Here is a 21986-nt window from a genome sequence, read left to right on the forward strand (position 1 = left end):
CCATCATGAAAAGAAAAGTGAGGAAAGTAGGACTGAAAACTACTGAGCAGTTAGAATCCTGACCTTTTTTTTTCTTCTTCTTTTGCAAAATAGTTTTCTCAGTTTAAATATTTGATATCATTCTATGTTCTAAAGTGAATGAAAAACGGGCTTATGGGACATTAAAACGTTTAAATCTCTTGTATTTACATTTTACACGTACATCTCAACTCTTGTGGAATGGAGAGTGTAGTTCCATCTCAGTGAACTTTTAAAAAAAGCTTTACGCCTGCTGTGAAATTAATTTCCAATATCATACATCATCATCACTTTTTTAAATGATTTTATTTTTACTATTCCATTGACTAATGCATTTCAGCACTGAAGTATCAGTTACAGAAGACCAAAAAAACTGTCTTTTTTTCCCTCAGTTTAATTTTTCTGGAAGCAGATGGACATTGGCATAGCAGCAACATTACAAAATAATATGACATGAAACTGCCTTTAAAAATTAGACATTGAAAATATGGTTCAGTGACAGAAATCAACATTAGGCGTAACAGTAAGGTTCTGGGCCTCCACTTGCACTTGTAGACTGGGAATAATTCTGTAAGTCTCTGGAACTGCATTACAGGGATGAAACATCATTGTTATAAAAGATGTTGACTAGTGTGATGTGTTGATCCTGCCGTTAGAGGGGACTAAAAATATAATGGACAAAAATCTTGCACGAGTGTTCTGGTATGTTAAATTTATATGATGCACATCACTTTGATGCTAACTGAATCATTCAGTGACAACTTTAGCCCTACAGATGGAAGCACTCATTTAGGAAGAAGATCTGAATTTTTTATAAATTAGCTTACCATTCAAAAACAAACAATAATATATGTCTCGTTAAATACATTTGTATGAGTTTCTATGAGAGGCATAACCATTCTTTCGAAAAATTTCAAAGGATATTATTATATTATCATTTCTCTGCATCACTCACAACAGTGCTCACAGACAGTGTGTAAAGAAACAATAAAGCAACCTATTAGTTAAGAACATTTTTAATGCAAAAATAAGAATATATATGGATTTTATATGTGTATTCTGTTTCAAACATGAAAGTTATAAAGTTTTGATCCATATGGTGTTTCTGTAGTTTAGCAGACAACCATTTAAAGATTTAGGTTACATGCTCAGCATTGCAAAACTGCTTTTATATTGCTTTGTTTTCTATAAATTTCTATAAATTTTCATCTGTCACTTTCATTATATAAATAGATTTTGTAATTTCATATTTTCAGTATAAAGAACTTGGTGTTTTTTCCTATCCTTTAAATTTTTCACTTTCGTCTTGCCTCTCTTGATCACCATCTTCCCCTGTGTGTGCACTCGGCATCTTTGCTGGTTCATTTTTTCTCATCTGTGTTGAGCTCTGCTTCACCTTCTACCTCATTATCTTCTCCACTGACCTCAGCATTCACCTTGCTCTCTTCTTCTTCACCTGACTCTTTGGTAGTGCCCTCTTTTGTTTCGTTTTCATCCTCTTCTTGATTACTGTTGCCTCTGCTACTTCTACTGCTATCGTTCTCTTTAGTCTCGTTATCTGACTGAGTCGTCTCTGGATCGTTGCCGTTTCCCGTCTTTTTCTGTTCCTCCACTGTGTCTACATCATTAGTGTGATCCGTAGTGCTTTTTTCCACCTCAGTGTGGTCTTTATCTTCCTTCTCATCTTCCACAATTTTCCTCCTTTCACCTTGAGAAGACATATTGTTTCCATCCTCAGCCTCCTTACTGTCTAGAGCCTTATCACTGCTAGATCCATACTCTTCACCATTAAACACCTTCTTATTCTTTTCTGGATCCTCCTTCTTTTCCTCCACTTTCTTCTCATTTTCTGCTATGTCTTCTCCTTTTCCATCTTTTTGTCCATCGATTTCTGTTTTTCCTCCACCTCCCCCCTCTTTTTCACCGTTTGTCTCCTGGTTATTCATCTTGTTTTCACTGCTAGGTAAATCACCTTCTTCTCTGCCATTTTCAGTGGCAACCTCCTCTTTTTCTTCTGGCTTTTCAACATTCTCCTCTGTTTCATTTGTATCAGTAGCATCAAGTTTCTGTAATGCAGTATAACCACAGAAGCAATTAATATCTCTAAATATTTTAACAGATGCAGTATGTTGAATTCTTTCTGTGATTTACACTGTTCTGTTGATGCTATGGTTCGTTGGTGCTATCTGCCTCTGTACACCCGCACAGTAGATTTTAAATCAAACATCAAGAAACGATAAACAGCAATCAATTATTGCCATACTGTAACTGTTTAGGAATTACAGTCATTTTTATACATAGTTTTTAGACGCCTGAAGTAATTGAACAGTTAACTGACAAGCGGTTTCATGCCCAGGTGAAACCAGTCCGTCCCCTCATAATCTTATCAAAAAATTAAGCAGAAAAAGATCTGGAGATGAATCCAAGTATTTGGTATCTTTTCCCCCGAATTCTCAATGTGATGTCCCAAAGACATGAAAAAAAACAAAAACCTATGAGACCTATGCACTGGCCAGCTCAGCAAAACCAAAAGGACTGGAACACCATCGTTTGTTGGTTACGAAAAAAGCCTTCACGACTTCTAGACCAGTCAAGAAAACTATCAAGGAGCTTAGTCTAAAATGAAGAGATGCTTTCATAAATGGAAAGAGAAGGTGCAAATCAGTGGTTCCACTGAAGAATGGGAAGAACATAGCAAATATCTAAAAGAGCCTACACAGTTCTGGAACAACGTTTTCATCTGTTCTTTGGTCAGATGAAATCAAGAATCATGGAAAGGAGCATGGAGAAGAAAAGGAATAGCCCATGTTCCGAAGCATACCACATCATCTGTCAGACATGATGGACATATGGGAATGTATGGCTACTGAAACCAGGTCACTAGTGTTTATTTATGATGTGAATGACAAAGTAGCAGGATAAACTGTGAAGTGTACAGGGTTGTACTCTCTGCTCCGATTCAGCCAAATGCTGCAAAACTGATCAGACAGTGCTTCACAGTGCAAACTGCAAAAGCAACCCAAGAATATGTCAAGACAAAAAAAAATCTGATATTTTTCAATGGCCAAGTGAGTCACCTGACCCCAATCAAATAAAGCATGTTTTTCAGTTAACTGAAGAAAAAGCAGAGAGACCCACAAACAAGCAACTACTGAATGTGGCTGGAGTAAAAACCTGCCACCTCAAGAAGGAGGAAGAACAGCATTTGGTGATGTCCATGGGTTCTAGACTTCAGGCTGTCAGTCAGGTAGACTAGACTACCACCACTGACTTTCATTATTAGTATTAAGAACAATCCTATTTAAAAATGCTTTGTTTAATAACTTGAGTCTGAAAATGAGGGATTATGTATAAAAATGACTGTAAATATATATGTAAAATAAAAAGAGCGAGTGAGTAGTGTATGTTTATACCGCTTCAGGTCCATTGTCTTCTAGTTTTTGGCAATCAGCATTTCCTTCATCAAACTTCTGTTCCAGTTCATCTAGAAAAACAGACAATATTAGCTCTGCATGCAAAATCAGAAGCTCATTTTACAGAGAGGTATTTGATTCCTTAAAGTACCGAAAAAAACAAGTTAAAGCATGTTTTCCAGTTGTGTTCCATCCTAATGTGCAATATTGAATACTGAAAAGGCTTGTTGTGGCCAGTACAACATAAAGGAAAGGTAAATAAAGAGTGTCCTACTATCCTGGTATAGATGCAGTAGACTTAACTGGACTCATTCAGAAACAAACATGTAAAATACAGTAAAATAATAATAATTGACAATGTTAATGAATACATGTAAAAAAAAAAAAAAAAAAAAAAAAAAAAGCAGATGAATATAGTGTCACACCTGTAAAAACTTGCCCTCAAATCTTGTCAATCTTTGGGCATTAAAGAGCCAAAGTGTTCCTTTATGTGCCCACTGCTCATCTTTTCAAGACCCTGAAACCAAAATTTTCGCACTCACTGCAAATTAATTCATTTTACAAACCCAAAAAATCTGTCCCATAAATATGGGTGCTTTTATTCGTCCTTCAGTCGAAGTCTTGTTGAAATTATTCAGCTTTTATTCAGCAGATGTTGCCAAATTTGAATACATGCAGCACAAGAGTGACACCTGCTGGTCTAAAGGAAAAGCACCCAAGATAATTTGTTGCAAGTAAACAACTTTCCCTAGACAATGGAAGTGTGCAGGAGAGAGCCAGTAAACATTTTATAAGCTCATTTAGTGATCTAAATTTTACACTGAATGTTTAACATTGTCTTCATCTTTATTATCACCACTGCAGTAATCATCCTAATCATCACCACAGGCATGCAAAGTAGATGGTTTTCTCCTTTAACCATTGCTTTTGTATGATATCACAAAACAAATATGATGACCCATGATAATCATCCAACAGACTAGAGGCCTGTAGAAGAAATCCTCCAGTTCCCCCCGAGGAAACACAAACAACTGTAAAGTGAGACTGGGAGTCCAGGAATTTAAATGAAGACATCGTACTACAACTCCAAACAAGCTCAGCTCAGCAAGGCAGTTCTGTTGGAGTGTGAAAATGGATACGGGGCTTTTCTATTTTCATGTGAGCATGTGCATCAAAGACCTTGGAGTAATTAACCCTAAACATAAGAGGAAGACAAGTATACGCTCTGATAAACAACATAATTACACACTTGTTTTGAAACATTGGATGAGACTGAAATTTCTAATCAGGAATGAAAAAAAGAACAGTGCAATTAATATCTTTAATATTAGTTTTCCTTTCTACACATACCGGTTAAGGAAGAAAAATGACTCCGGTAGAGATTAGAAGAGTTTATGGAGACATTTAATGCATTTCAAATGCAAAACTGATTGAAGTTTAGCCATGGTGGGAGATGAAACGTTATGGTAATAATAACAGACCTCTTTAAGAATATTTTATGGAAATCACCCCGCATTCATTAGGAGTGAGGGCCAAGCGATTCAGTGTAAGCAGTAAGCAGAGGAGGAGCTGCTATGACTCTAAACATCTTAACATGATTTAAGGATGAGGAACAGGCTCATGAAAATGCTAAATCAAATTAAATATGATATTTAGAATCTCCCCCTTCTTTCTCATTCCAGTATATCCGGAGAGTCTGGCTTTGCAAATGGTTGGACTGCTTTATGTATGTGTGTGCAACTGAGTGTAAAATGTGTCTGACTTTTCCTTTCATAATCAGGCAAACACACACACACACACACTCCCTCCTCCACAAGGCATAAGCAGACAGAGCACACCCACATTTCAGATGATGTGCTGCATCCATTAGTAAGAAGTAAAATTGTATGCAACTGCAAGCAGATATAATTACTCATATAAACGACTCTTGCTGGCATTATCTTGGAAGGTAAAGTTACAGATGATTGTCGCTCCAGAGAAATGCAATAAAACACAACTCAAGATGAAGTGATAGGCTGGATAGATTGCACACGTGCACACACAAATACAGTCTGCTTTTAGCGATGCAGGGTTTTTTTGCTGATCTAAATCCTGAAATGCATTGTTAAAAAGTTGCCAAAGGACATTTCACCAAATTCAAGTCTTAGCACAGTAGCAAAGCAGGTATTTTATCATTTTGCCTACCAGATGTAAAGGATTGCTGAAATCATGTGATGTTCTTAGAAGGTGTAGTGAAGAGGTTAATACAGAACTTAATAATCAAACATGAGCAAAGAGATGCATTCTACAAGAATGTTTCAAAGATTTTCCACTCCTTCAGGAAGCACTTTAAAGTCCAATAAACTTCTCCACAGGACATTTTTAACCACTATTGCAAAGGAATCTGTGAGTGAGTGGTATAATCTACACTGTTCTTTTTGTTGTTCTGCAAATTTGCAAATTATTCTCTAATTTGTGTTGGGACTTTTTAGAAAACCATTAACCCAGGTAAAACTCTTCTTTACCTTGTTTTTTTAACCAAATCTTCCTTACAGAAAAAATAACTACTGTGCTCTGTCTAGTATCTGTGGATACTAGGTAGGATAGACATTTGTTATTGCAACATTTTCAGTGCTGATGATCACCAGGCATAATAACCTCTGACAGGGTGACACTTGCAGTAGGTTGTAACTCAGAGCAAAACAAATCACTGCTTTACACAGTAAAGCCAGTTTCTGCTGATCCCTTATTCACAAGGGGGTCACTCTGCATGTTTGATTTAGCAAGATGCCCTTCCTGACACAACCCTCGAGGGACTCGTGTCTCCTCTCAGGATCAAGCTGGAGCGCTTTTGTTAAGCGAGTGTGTAAACTACTACACTGTGGAAGCACCACACTACATCACACACATGTGTACTTTTATTTATTTATTTGCTTGGCCTCCACAAGCCTGGTCTACTTTAGCATTAACTGTACTGCAGCTAATAAATTCTCAAGTCTTGAAATACTACTTAATGGACCTGAATCACTTCACACATCACTCCTTGTATTTCACTGGACAGTACAGTAAATTGCATATTTACACCCAGATGATTTAATCCACTCAGCCTGTACCTGAGTTATAGTTGGGTGTAAAACAACATGCACAGTGATTTGGAATGCTGCCACTCTGCATGTGCGCTCCGGTCACTGACCAGGGTCCTGTTAAAACATGCAATGACTGTATGGCTACATGGGAGACCCAGCTGCTGCTGGCTTTACATAAATCTGAAACACAGAAAAGCTGAACAGCTGAGAATAAAAATGGTTGACTGGTCTAACTCTTTCATTCTGTGATACCACAATAACATGACTTGATACTTATAATGCTAATGAAGATTTGGTGACTCACATGTCACTTACTCCAAATCAACCCTAAGGACTTTACTCATAAAGACAGCTGGAATCTCCCTTTGTTGGTATTATTAGAATGGTAAGATCCACCAGTTTCGGAGCTTAACTCAGTACAATGGATCACTATCTTGGCATTTGTTGCCATCGCTAAATATTATTGTTATATAATGGAAGTGCAAAACCTTGCCATGTCCTTTTAAAAGATATGGTATATTGAAATGTCTAGCATTAAGAATAGACACAAGCTGTCTACACTGTGGCATTAAGTATTTCTTATGTATAGCCTTTATCTTTGAGATTTGTTTCCAAGATACATCTGGAAAAAAAAATGCCATGCACTTTTGTGTAGAAAATTCCTCATATGCTCTGTGCTTAGATAGCTTTGACATTAAATCAAAGAAAACCTTTGCTTAACAATGTTGCAACCAGACAGCCAAAGTAATATTTATAAAGGTCACAGCTTCTGTTAAATGTTTAAATAATTCATGGAGCTTTTTCCCCTGCACTGTTCTCAAAGTTGCCTGAAATCTTGCCATTGACCGTTTTCATTAAACAAAGGTTTTAATCTGAATGAATGTCTAAGTGCAATATGAACACATATTAAAATCTGATTTCTTTTCCTTTCTACATAACTGAAAAAAACATGAGAGCATGACCATTTTATTCCAAGTTCAAGTACTTATGCTGTTGAGTTGTAATCATCAAATCTAAGAAAACACTGAACGCAATTCCTTTCTCTAATAATTCAAGCACTGATAGTCTTCTGTATATTTATTTAATTACTAATTGATTTATATCTTTTCTGATAGTTGTTCATGTTCTCTTTATCCTCTAAACTACATTATATGGACTAAAACTAGAAGAAAAGAAAGAAAAACACATTTTAAAATGCATCGTTGATGCCATTTGCTTGCATTCCTAAACCTCTCTTTAACAAATAATATAAACTTTAGATGGCCAAATGAAGAGAAATGCTAAAAAAAAGACAAGCCTGAAAAGTAGAGATTGAACCTGATAGACATGAGGAATATTTGTGTCAATAAGAGTGTCACACATCACCTTAACACATCACCATCACAGCCGGTGCTGTTGTATGTCACAGCCAAAACACTTGTTAACAGATGAATGTGGCAGATTAGTACAGCTTCCCTGCTCTTTAATCCAGTAATCCTGCATCAATGGGTCATGAAGAACCCTTTTCTGCTGTAGTGAAAAGGAAGGAGATGAAAGGAATAGAAGAATCCACGAAGAACAGACAAGCATGGCGGTGATGTCGGAAATTTGACATATGAGCGTGTGCACAAATGCACATAAAAACAGACATGTGTGCGCACACACACACAGCACACGTTGTCAGAACTTAGCAAATGAAAAAAAAAAAAAGTGGTGCCATCATTCATCCCTCACTGCTTAGCCTCTTTTTTGACACAGGCACACGATTTGAGATGCACACTCTCTTTGTGTACATGTCTCCTGCCTCCTAACACTGGGTTGAACCCTATTTCACTCTGACAAGCATTATAGATACATATGCTAACAGGGCTAATTCCCCCCAGCAGAATCACATTTTATGACACCAGAGGCTGAGGTTTGATCTGGTTGGTTGGCTTGTGCATACGCAAAGGCATGCAGAGACAAGCATAATCACACAAACACACATGCACACAAGCTCACTCACTCATGTCCAGCAATTTTTATTTCTCTCACATTCAACTTTCAAATAATACAAAGAATGGTTTTTGTTCCCTTTCTTATTTAAAACTGACTTCAAATCAAAGCCCTTTTGAGAAAATGTATGCTGTACATCCTTCATAAAACATACTTAAATACAACAGAAATTCAACTGGCTTCTGCTACCTTCAAAAAGATAAAGTACAAGAAAAGAAGGGAGCCATGCTATTCAGACATGAAGGTTCTGTGTAAAGTGAATGCCCTTGAAGTATTAATGCAAGTGCAGAAATCATGTGTGTGAAATTCAACATCTCTAGATTTATATTTTTAAATAAAAGGCATGATGAACCATGTTGGAATATTGGCTGCTCTGTAAGTAAATAGAAGTAGAAATAGAAAGCCCATTTTTAGCTAAGCTGATGCATTTTTTTTTACCCTATTTCTGAGGGTTTCAAGCTGCAAAGAATCCTATAGTAACTTCCTATAGTAACTAACTACAAAGTGGAAAACAATGTTTGGCTTCCACTTCTAATCATTATTTGTACTGTAGCTTGCATTACATCCACTATTTATTGCATTGTGTGCTATTATTTCTTCCTACAAGAAAAAGCATCCTGGATTAAAAGTATTCCACAAATTTAATCACACAAAAAGTTCTTTAGGGAACAAAATAAACCTGACCCTTTAATTAGTGTCTCATCCACCCCCCACCAACAGTGTTAATGTAATAAGTAGGCATGTACACAGCCTGTAAAAGTTCAGATAATCAGTAGAACCCTGCTCTGCCTTTACCTTTCCTCTCTCTCCTCTTGTGCATACCTTTTTATCAGTAATTTCTTCTTGAAGTACAAGGCTCTTTTGTTGATTTTCAGAGCAGCAATTTGGCGCCAGCGAGGGGCCCAGGCAACTAAAAATCTGCTTTGATGACTCTAAATGGAGAGATTATCCAAATGAAAGGCAATTATCCAAACCCCACCCATCCCTCTACCCGTTAATATCTCTCTGAGCGTTTTTTTTTTTTATTCCATCCAGTACTCATGCTTCATCATCCCTTGGTTATTCATCAAATTCACTGTTTGATTCCACCTGTTTTCCCTTTTCCTCCCTTCTCCACCTCCATAATGTTCTACTCACTTCATCATCTCAGCTTTTTATTCCCTCTTCTCTCCTTCTTTATCCCCAATCACCTGTCTAAACACATCCTTTTCTCCTTTTTCGGTTACGCTTTTCTTTGTCTCCCCTTTTGGTTCTGCTGCATTCCCCTTCTTTTCCCAGGAGAGCCATTAACTGAATTGGCCACAGAGGCCATTTAAGAAAGAGAACACTGATAAACATCCCATTTCTATTTTGAGGCTAGCAACAACTGCTAATTGCTTCCATTCAAGCTGTTTTTGAAAGAAAACGCTAACACTGACTAAATTGGACCAATAAGTTTAAAAGAATAATAAAGACCAAACCAACAAGCCATGTGTCTTTCTGGTTAAGTCTTTTAACCCACAGATACTGGTTATGTTTCATGCCTTCACAGTATAGTCTGGGTTAATTCCCCTCATATTAAGTGTGTTTTGAACTACAGGTCAATTTAGAATGTCTAAATAGCATCTCTGAAATTAACAATAATGTTAATAATCCTTAATTAATGTTTCAGAGAGCAGGAAGAATGTATCGTTTAGGCTACTGGATGGTATCTACCATCACACAGTAGCATGCCCTGTTTTACTCAACACATGAAAACATAACAAATATAATGAATTTAAACATATTTTATCAAAAGCGGAAATCACGAGAACATTCTGGAACTGTTGGGAGTTGTTATGCCTAACCACTAAAACCTTACGTATGTGGCATTTTCACATATGCTTCCCACATACTACATAACTGCATGATGCTTGATTTAAATATCCTCCTCTTTATATTTTATGACTTGAGAAAGGAAATCCCAGAAATACGACACAACAGGTTCTGGTGCAAAAATCTTTGAGCTCCCACCTCTTCCAAACAATCTTATCACTGCACTCTCAATGCCAAGAGTACTTTTTTAATGCCAAAACCCAGATGGCACTGGCATAAGACATTAGCAAATTTGACCTTAAGTCTCTTGGCTGGCTGGGAATACTTTGGTGAATATTGATATATATCCAAAATCAATTGCAATTGTATGGGTCAAATTTGACCCTGAACAGCCTCAGGGTACAACAATTTATATTATACAATACAATTTTTAAATACATCTTGTGTATTTTGGGTCACTTTATAAAAAGTCTTAAAATCCAGGTCAAAAGCATGACATTTAGGGTACGTTTTCTGCTGTCAAATGTCAAAAAAGGCTACATTTGACCTGAACAGGATGCAAGGGTTAAGCTGGGTCTCTTTGTTATATTAAGGTCAAATTCATGTCATTCATTCCAAGTTTGCTGCATGAGATGTCACACCTCCTCTCCCTTCTCTCTGCTCTCACTCAGCATTGTGTTCCCTAATGAAACAGCAAAGGTAAAGGCTTTACAATAGACGGTGAGTAACGGGGACTGGTGAACACACACACACAGACACACGCACTCAAAAACTAAACTCCATGTTGTAAACACAGTGAGTGCACTGCAGAGGGAGAATCTCCGGTTACAGGGTCACTCGGTCTCGTTTGTCTTTTTTTCCCGCTGTCATCGGCTTGCTTGTCCTTACAGTCTCATCCCTCATTCCAAAGCCATCTTTGACAAATACATTTATAATGAATTGATGCTTTTATAATCATATAATATCTTTTGTCTTGGTTCCAATGTTCCAACACATCAGAGATCTGAAGTGTGGGTTTCATGCTTTGTACTTTCCACAGCCTCTGCCAGTCTGGCAACCTTTTGGCTGTGTTCCTTTTGGCACCAGAGCGGGGTGTATTTACCTCATGCCCGGCCAGGGCAGGATTTCCCAAAGGGAAAATAACACCAAACACCTCTGTGCTGCTTACAATCACCATAAAAGGTGATATGAACACTGTGTTCCTGTTGCAAAGCCAAATACTAACACAACACTGAATTTAACCTACCTAAGATGGTAGGCTAAAGGGACATTTTTATTGTTGTTGTCGTTGTTGTGTAAGCCAGTATTTGTTCATGTTTCATTTGAGAACCAAAAAAACAAAACAAAACAAAAAAAAAAGCAATAAATAAAAAGAATAAAGATGTCTTTGGGAATTAAATATACTGCTTAGAGTGAAATCAGGACCATGGACAGAGACAAACACTCCGTCTTTCTATGAAACCAAACAAATAAGGAAAATATTGTGTCTCACTAACATGAAAGGACTAAGAAAGCATTGTACAGGTCAAACGGTGAGGACTGCATGAGAAAGTGAAATGTCCTCAAAGCCATTTAAAGATGTCTTATGTCAGATTTTGTTTTCTGAGATGTCTGTCTGTTAATGTAATTTTTGCTCAATGTCATCCAAGGGGACCAACAATGCAGTATGCTTTTCTGTGCCTGTAATATGACGTGCCACACAATCTGATACAGGCAATTTTGAGGGTGACATTACAGGCTGCAAATGCAGACATGAACATACCAACACAGAGAACACACACACACACACACACACACACACACACACACACACACGTTCCTCAGTTCTCTCGTTTGATGCAAAAAGCCACCTCCTCTGAACCACAGTCACAAATTCTCCATGCTCTTTTGGGGGTTCTGCTGTCAAATCCCCTGCCAGAGAGCCAACAGGCAAAATCTATTAAGAGCCACAACATGACGTAATGTGGTTCATACCACAGAATCAGTTATAACAAGGTCAGCAGCAGTCTGCAGAAGATTTGCTTCCCTTTGACTTTAAAACTGATAATCATAAAGACAATGGATGAATGGATAGATGGATGAATAATAATAATAATGAGATTAAGAGTCCCAGAGCAGCAAAACCTCCTAATTTCCAAAAAAAAAAAAAAAAAGGATGGCAGGTGCCAAACTTTCTGTAGGACATTATTATATACGTATCACAAGAAGATGACGTAATGTGTTTGTTGTAATAAAGGTTAATGTCATCATGTTAGACCTACTTTTAATATTTCATGGCAAATATTTTGCAGAGCAACAGTGCCACTGTGTGGACATTTATGAATGCAGCAGGTTACATAAGATTCCAGTGACAAAGCATTACATCATATTTTTGTGTATGTTAAACTCTCAGCAGCACATAAACACCACTTGTGAAACATGGGATGGCAAATTCTTAAAGAAGTAGATTATTCTGATACCTTCCACTTGCACACATCTACCATACTCTATAGATGAAAAATGAATACAGAAAGTGGTGATGATGATGACAGAATCACAGGAGCATGAGTGTTGCTAACTATTGGTTATTGGGTATATTATTATCCATGAACTAAACTATTTTAGTTCTTGGGTAATAATATGTCAAACAAACTTTGATTAGATTCCTTTTGTATGATTTTCCTTCACTAGCTCATTTTTATTAAAATGTGACTTTTTTGACGGTGTTGAAACAAGTAAATACTACTGATTATAACTCTATGTTTAAATATATATTACAAACAAACTACTTAAGGATATAATTACAAATGCAAGCCCCAGAATAATATGAGCAAGAGCATGTCACTGCTATATTGTTTATCCAGTGTAGTCAAAGTAACCCTTAAATATAAACCTATACTATATACAGTAGCAATGCTTTCCTTTCTTTGACTTCGGGATGAATACAGCCCCGCTGAGCTTAATAGCCACCATGAAAACAAACAGGTGTAGATATTAAAATTTCACTTCTATTCACGGTGATCTTTTTCGTGTTTTTGCATTACCATTGTCAGATGCACCAGGAGTCAAGCTCTGTCTGCTCTTAATCTTCTTTAAGGAGAGCAGTCTGGCCTGAGAAATCTCTCTTACAATGGAGGACAGGTGTTCCTTGTTGTGGCTTGGAGGCGAGGCCTTAGGAGACTCTCCATCTCCACTGTCACTGCTCTGGACCATCGACTTACCCTGCAGAAAGTAGCAGTCAGATTTAGTTAGTAAGAAACTTCTCATAATCATGATGATGGAGAGTAAAAAAAGACTTACATCTTGGGTTTGCTGCATCAGTTTATCCAAAGGTGGGATTTTGAAATGAACCATAACGTTTTGTTTTTTTTAGAAACATGACTAAATATTTTATATTCACAATGAAATACAATTCTGCAAGTCCACTTGATCCTAAATTTAATTCAGGCTTAAAATTTAGGACTGGGGAGTCTAGACCACCATGTTTTTACATCATTATTTGCTAGCCATCCCTAAATAATTAAACCAGCAGAATTTTTCAGAGAAAATCTTTTCTCTGTGCTTTGCATATTAAAGAATCCTGGAAAAGTTTTGGATTATAAAATATAAATAAATAACAGCTCACAAAATATTGGACTACTGACATTTTCACTCTGTTTTGAGAACCTGTAGATGGGCGGCAAAGAATAAGATTTCATTCTGTGAAAAAAAGAAAACAGACAAAAAGTGTTGACATATATATTTGATACTGCAAAAATGATTAACGAATATTGACTTACATACATGAAACCCATACATAAAGGATTGAAGTGTAATACATTTGAACATGACATGTGCAGGTATATTTAGTGTGTACGTGTGTGTGCATGTACATGTCTATGCATAGGAATAGTAGTGGTAGAAAAGTTATTTTAAGCTATATAGTTTATGTCTTGCATATTTCCACAACCATATCCATAATCACATACTGTGTATGCTACCATTGTATATAGTGCATTATCTTACTTCTTTTTTATTTGTTTGTATTTTATTTGTATTTTTTGTATTTTCCTTCTGATATCTGTACTTGAGCTGAGGTAACGCAAAAATCTCCCCATCGTGGAATCAATAAAGTCTTGTCTTATCTTAAATAACATCTGTTCACAAACTTCCTAATATCTATGTTTGTTTTTTAGTCTGTCTATAATTAAGCTCTTCATAGTTGTGTGTACGTGCCTATAATATCTATCTGTAATCATAATCATTTCAAACAGAACACCTTCATACAGATGGAACATGCGTGAGGATTGTAGTTTTCAAGGGAATTAAAAGCAGCTTTGTAGCCCTAAAGGAGTAATTAGTTGCCCCAGTGGAAAAGATCTAAACACAAACTGTACGGTTTCCAAGAAGCATCCCTGGTCACCATAGTATTCTATTTTTAAAGTTCCACAGCTCTTCATGAATGACTCAAGACTACACATAGTGATGGATATTAACGGTGCTCATGACTCACTGCTATTCGTGTGCAATTCTATTGTAGAAATGCTTGTGTTTATTTTTAATGCAGGCTAAATCAAATGCAAAATTTCAAACCTAATGACATCATTTTGCAGATCTTAGATGTGTGACAGTTTGGTAAATGTCAAGTCTTCATTTTTGTTTTTAAATCAAGCACTCAGTGTTAAGATAAAGTGTTACTTTCTTTACCCTCTGACTCGCCTCGTCCCTCTGGGTTTGGTGAAGAGCAGATCACTGTAAGGAAGCTTCTTAAACTTTTCTCTTCCCACAGCCACATAAAGCTGACCACTCTCTAGCTGATTCCCCTCAGTCACCTGTTGGCCTTCATAGGTAAAGAGACTAGAACACACAAAGAGAATCAAAAGCCTTATTGTTTACATCATGTGCTGGCTCCATGTGATCGTTTATTGAGCTGGTTGAAAAATGAAGCATACCGACTTTTGTTGTGCCAGTAGAATGTATGTTTCATATAGTGTCAGAGCAGATAGACTACCAGTTAAAAGTTTAGACACAGCTTCACATTTAATGGTTTTTCTTTATTTTTCTGACTATTTACATTATAGATTCACACTGAAGGCATCAACACTATGAATGAACACATATGGAATTGTATAGTAAACAAAAAAGTTAAATAACTCAAAACATGTTTTATATTTTAAATTCTTATATTTGGTGTCTTTAGCATATGCCTACAATATAACTGAATGAGAAGGTGTGTCCAAATTTTTGACTGGTAGTGTATATTTTTACTTAATAAAAGAAAATCCATTTTAGCATCGGTAGTAAATACATTTTGAGATCAAAAATCGAATCAAAATTCAATAATGCAAATATATGAAATTGGGAATAATGTGCTGTAACGGAAGTGCATGTGTTGAAAGTCTGATGCAAATTAGTTTATATAATAAAGTTTGCAAAGAAATGCAGTACATTTATGCAGTTTTTTGTTTTTTGAAATTGTCCACCTACCTTCTAACTCCCCCGAGGACTCTTAAACCCATCTTCTCTGTAATCATTTCTAGTATCTTGTCAAACTGGCCCAGTATCCTCTGGTGGACCAACAGCCTCACTGCGGAGTTCAATATATCACCATTTGCCACCACACTATGGAAGGGAAATGCACAGTTAAAAAAATAAAAGGCAGAACTTTGGTGCAAACTGCTTCAGTTTCCATTGTCAAGTCCAGTTTTTCTTACACTACCTATCTACTACATCTACTTCTTTTCTATGTCCAAATTGGTCATATATTTATATTGTGTATTTAATCCAAAATAATGGGACAATTTAAGAAGATTTTTTTCCCAAAGTGAAGTTAAAAACTTGAAAAATGAAAATTCAGCTTACAATATGGTGCATGGCTCCTTGATGGGTTTCAGGAATCGAGCTGACACAATGAATCTATTTGGTGGAAATGGTTTAATCTAAAAAAAAGAGAAAAAAAGAAACAGTCAAAAAGTGTCAATAAGTCTATATCAAACATACAGCTGTTAATTAAATTTATCTGGAAGAAAAAACCTATTAGTGCAGTTTTTAATAATGCATTAAGCTGAATGAGTAATGTTGATGTTTTGTGATAACAGGACTAAGTTAAAAGCTTGTTGGTGAATCACCTTGTCCACATGGGATCTGGAGGCTCAAAACAACAGACCTGTATAAACTTTAGGGACTTTGCAGACCAATGCTCATACTGTAGTCCAAACAGAATGGGCACTTTACTAACCCTTCATCCTAAATACTGGATACAAAAGACTCATCAGGGTTAATAATAGCATGCAAGCTCTAGAGTCAAAACTAGCAACAACAGTTTGACAGTAATTAAATGGCTTTGTAAAATCATTTTAACCATACAGGGAGTGCAGAATTATTAGGCAAATGAGTATTTTGTCCACATCATCCTCTTTATGCATGTTGTCTTACTCCAAGCTGTATAGGCTCGAAAGCCTACTACCAATTAAGCATATTAGGTGATGTGCATCTCTGTAATGAGAAGGGGTGTGGTCTAATGACATCAACACCCTATATCAGGTGTGCATAATTATTAGGCAACGTCCTTTCCTTTGGCAAAATGGGTCAAAAGAAGGACTTGACAGGCTCAGAAAAGTCAAAAATAGTGAGATATCTTGCAGAGGGATGCAGCAGTCTCAAAATTGCAAAGCTTCTGAAGCGTGATCATCGAACAATCAAGCGTTTCATTCAAAATAGTCAACAGGGTCGCAAGAAGCGTGTGGAAAAACCAAGGCGCCAAATAACTGCCCATGAACTGAGAAAAGTCAAGCGTGCAGCTGCCAAGATGCCACTTGCCACCAGTTTGGCCATATTTCAGAGCTGCAACATCACTGGAGTGCCCAAAAGCACAAGGTGTGCAATACTCAGAGACATGGCCAAGGTAAGAAAGGCTGAAAGACGACCACCACTGAACAAGACACACAAGCTGAAACATCAAGACTGGGCCAAGAAATATCTCAAGACTGATTTTTCTAAGGTTTTATGGACTGATGAAATGAGAGTGAGTCTTGATGGGCCAGATGGATGGGCCCGTGGCTGGATTGGTAAAGAGCAGAGAGCTCCAGTCCGACTCAGAGGCCAGCAAGGTGGAGGTGGAGTACTGGTTTGGGCTGGTATCATCAAAGATGAGCTTGTGGGGCCTTTTCGGGTTGAGGATGGAGTCAAGCTCAACTCCCAGTCCTACTGCCAGTTTTTGGAAGACACCTTCTTCAAGCAGTGGTACAGGAAGAAGTCTGCATCCTTCAAGAAAAACATGATTTTCATGCAGGACAATGCTCCATCACACGCGTCCAAGTACTCCACAGCGTGGCTGGCAAGAAAGGGTATAAAAGAAGAAGAACTAATGACATGGCCTCCTTGTTCACCTGATCTGAACCCCATTGAGAACCTGTGGTCCATCATCAAATGTGAGATTTACAAGGAGGGAAAACAGTACACCTCTCTGAACAGTGTCTGGGAGGCTGTGGTTGCTGCTGCACGCAATGTTGATGGTGAACAGATCAAAACACTGACATAATCCATGGATGGCAGGCTTTTGAGTGTCCTTGCAAAGAAAGGTGGCTATATTGGTCGCTGATTTGTTTTTGTTTTGTTTTTGAATGTCAGAAATGTATATTTGTGAATGTGGAGATGTTATATTGGTGTCACTGGTAAAAATAAATAATTGAAATGGGTATACATTTGTTTTTTGTTAAGTTGCCTAATAATTATGCACAGTAATAGTCACCTGCACACACAGATATCCCCCTAAAATAGCTAAAACTAAAAACAAACTAAAAACTACTTCCAAAAACATTCAGCTTTGATATTAATGAGTTTTTTGGGTTCATTGAGAACATGGTTGTTGTTCAATAATAAAATTATTCCTCAAAAATACAACTTGCCTAATAATTATGCACTCCCTGTATTTTTAGTACACGAAAGTACAAAATAAAGAAAGAGCAACATCAAAGCTTTTACTTATAAAGAAAATCCGCTATTGTCCACACTAAAATCATCCGTGATGTCCATGACAGCAAAAGAATGAGCTCCCCTGTGATGTGAGGCTGCAGAGAGTAAGCTCTGCAGGTTTTGTCCCACAACACCTGTAACCTACTGTGAGACTTGCATCCTAGGGGAGAATGGGATGAGGGAGGAGTTATATTAAAAGTCTTCTGGTGTGTGTGAGTGCAACCTGGCAACTGAGGTGTGAAGGTCAGAAGTAAAATTAAAAAATCTTAGATAAATAAAGGGCGGTGCATGTTCAGTGGTACACCAGTTTTTAACAACACACCGGGAGAAAATGCTACAACATACTACAGAGAGAGGCTTTGGAAACCACAGAAGATGATAAAACACCACAATCAAAAATCCTGAAATCTGCTGTTTGCTAGAGAATAGAATTATTTTTATTTATTTTATGTTTTTTGTTAGACCTAGCTAACCAATCCAAATCAGGAAGAAACCAAGCAAGGCAAGGCATGCATCAGTCTCTAGGGACATCGCACAAGTTTTTATTATCTATCGATTTGTTTATCAGTATCTGATCTTTCATTCTATAGTGGGCAAAAAGTCCCCACGGCTCGTTTTAGCGTCCTTGTACATAGTCCACTTGGCAGAAAACAAAACAAAACAAAGGAAACTCCTTGTTCTTTCAGTGCATCATTTAAATGGAACCTCTGCCACATCACACACCTACTCAGTTATATCTTGAGTGTGCACTCGCTAGATACCAGTGAAGTAAACAACAATTAACAAGGTCATCTATAATGAAAGTTCTTGCAGCGGGTGATGAGACATAATCAAGAGCACGTTCTCTTTGAACGATAAACACGTTACAGTCAAGAGGAGCAGATGATGACAGCTAGTGTCTTTAAAGTTGTGGTCATAAGTTAAAAAAAATAAATTACAATAATTTTAAAAATGGGCTGCACACTTTTTAGAATACCCTGACAAAATTTGGAGTGCCCCATTATTTGCTCTGACAGCAATTAGCATGTCAAATTCTGCACCTCTTTATTTTCTGACATCTTGTCCATAATGCAAATGAAGTCAGCAAAATTTGTTATTTTGGGTTCTACTAGACCATTCTGTGCTTTCGCCAGGATACATTTTATATTAGTTTAAAAAAAAAATAAGGAGGTCATGAACCTGTGGGCTACCTGACTTTAAGCTCCTTTGGCTCTGACTTCATTGATGCATTAAAGATGTATTAAAAGGAGGGAGGATTATGATCCATAAATCAATAATGCATGGAAACTGAGACGACAACACAGTGATTCCTCACAGAGAACAATTAGGGGGAATGCTAAACATAACACCTTTCTTCAAGGATCTTCATAAAATCTTTATGCTGTGAGTGTTCCCAAATATATTTTTCAGTTTGAAGCAGTTTTGGATGTTAAAAACTGGACATAACAACTTTGTAGTTGAAATGTAGCCACTTCAACACACTAAAGTGTCTGAAACTAAATCTAATGCAACCTGTGGACTTGATGTAGTAAGAGAGCATTTGAGGAGTCTAGCTGGATTATTGGAACTGTAAATTATATAAACCATCTCTTCTAATTGCTAGTTTAAAGCCAGCTATAAAAAAAAATCCTGGGAATTCCAGGCTGTTAACACTGTTACCCTATAACAGCGTGGATCTTACTGACTTTTGAAGCCGCTTTGCCATACCTGCATTGGAACGGTCTGCATCATTTTCTTCTTCCTGGAGCCAATCTGTAGATAACTAAAAACAAGAGATAACGTGACGTAAAGGTTAGGTTTCCTGTTCTGTAAGGTATTCTGCACCCCACACATGCAGAATAACGTTTTCAGCAGTTAGCAAATTCTCATCCCTAACTGCTGAAAGCTGTACCAAGAGTTAAACAACTAGAATTTAGCCACTTGTCGCATAAAGTCAATTACCAAATGTGCAGCTTTTTACTGCACAAAATTTAATAAGTTGTTATACAGAGAGTGTTAATTTCAATTGTTCCTGCATCATCACAGCTGATATTCCAAACATTTTTATCTGAATATTTAAAGAAAATAAATCTGCATGCACTTTCTCTGGTTTTTACTGTAAAAATAAAGGAGGATGGAGACAGTATGCAATCTTTTTGCATCTGGGATACATTAACTTCCCCTCTGCTGCTTCTCCATTGCATTCTATGAATAAGTGGCTGCTCAAATCTCATTATCTGCTGCATGAGGCCACTTATTTTTAGGCTAGGGCAGAGTACACTTCTCTACAGTGCTGATCTCATTTATCACTGCCGTGAGTCAGCACTGGTGCAAAACTTTAAAGCCACGACTCAGCTCCGTGTCTGACAATTGGCTCGATTTGCGTACATATATATTTGCTAATGTCAGCTACAATGATTATGAAACAGTAGGGATATTTCAAAAGAAATTTGCATGAGTCTCGATTAACAATGATTGCTAAGGGCCAGCTTTCCCTCTTGAATGCATCCGCAACTGGTAGATGGTTTATTCCTGGTCATCTACAGCTGTATGCATCTAATGCTTATTGACGTCTGTATAATGACACAGCGTGAAAGCCTTATAAAAGTAGGCTAGCTTATTTGCCTAAACCACAATGTATGCTTACTCTAGCTTTTTGAATTTTTCCCTCCCAGCAGCGACGTACTGCTCCCCGCTCCTCAGGCTCTCCAAGCAGTCAACTTTATGACCTCCTCTCGGTGTGTAAATGTTTCTCACGGCTCCAAACGGGGCTTGTATGCCGCCCGTCACCTCTCTTAGCAAGGTTTCAAAGTTGCACATCCTCTTTTGGTTTATCACTATCCGCCGAGCATCGTAGTATGGATCGCCGTTTCGAAACATGAAAACGTTCTTCACCACGGGTTGAGAGAGAAAGTTTGGCCTCTCCGAACTCATCTTTGTGCGTAAAAGCGGGCGGAGAGGGAAAAAAACACGTTACAACAAACTCACGGTTCAGAGGTACGGGCCATTATAACGTCATTAGAGCTGTTCCATTCTCGTCAAATGTTCTGGGTTGAGTAAAAATGGGTAATGGAGGCAAATCTTCAACCAGCAGACTGGACAGAGAAAAATCCAGAGGAGGAAAAAACTGCTTTCTGCACTTAAGAAAGTTGCTGATTAAAAGTATGATGGAGCGTATAAAAGTGCTGACGTTTCCCTGCGTTACAAATGTCAGCTGTCTGCAGAATTCCCGCTCCTCTGCACAGGAGTGTGTGGAGTAACCGCTACAGCGTGTGCACCGCTATAAACCGCAGGTGATGGTAAAAAGCCCAGCGAGTCTAAGTAGTTCCCTACTCTATGTAGACTGGGTATCATGGGAGCTCAACTGTTGGGATGTATCTATGGGAACAAGCCGTCGTCCCCTGGCCGATTAGAAGGGACCTTGCACAGCCATAATCACCAGGTAGTCAATCATTAGCTGATGAGATGGAGACCTAAGTGTTCAAATGCGCCCCGTCAGTGTGTGGGGTAAGATAACAGCATAGGCCCAAAGAAGTCCGTGATCAGAGAAAAATAATAATAATTAAAAAAAAAATTGTAACCAAATACTCCTGGTGGGCAGGTGAGAACGTTAATGAGGCACCATGAGACCAGGTCGAAGCCGGGTTGCTGGTGACATCCTGAAAGCGGGGCGAAAAACATGTTTGTCTTGTGAACTGTAATTATTCTGGAAACGCAGCTTCTAGATATGTGTACCTTATGTACTTTTGCTCAAAAGTGAAAATGTATTCATACAAGTCAAAAGACCCTGATTCATTTTAATTAATGAATG

General features: G+C 37.6%; 1 protein-coding gene across 1 annotated transcript; it reads right to left on the reverse strand.

The window, feature by feature from the left end:
• Window positions 1–406: 406 nt before the first annotated feature.
• Window positions 407–21501, reverse strand: LOC146658619 (doublecortin domain-containing protein 2-like). Its single transcript, XM_085421709.1, has 9 exons — window positions 20823–21501; window positions 19904–19958; window positions 16085–16161; window positions 15710–15844; window positions 14930–15079; window positions 13888–13942; window positions 13288–13465; window positions 3432–3502; window positions 407–2084 (listed from the first exon to the last, which is right to left on the reverse strand). The coding sequence occupies exons 1-9, from the start codon at window positions 21107–21109 to the stop codon at window positions 1380–1382; spliced, it is 1713 nt and encodes a 570-aa protein (XP_085277835.1). The 5' UTR covers window positions 21110–21501; the 3' UTR covers window positions 407–1379.
• Between the last annotated feature and the right edge of the window lie 485 nt (window positions 21502–21986).

The sequence above is a fragment of the Rhamphochromis longiceps genome, linkage group LG11, assembly GCF_057381845.1.
Source record: "Rhamphochromis longiceps isolate RC_006_pf linkage group LG11, R_longiceps_female_GT1.1, whole genome shotgun sequence".
NCBI lineage: Eukaryota > Metazoa > Chordata > Actinopteri > Cichliformes > Cichlidae > Rhamphochromis > Rhamphochromis longiceps.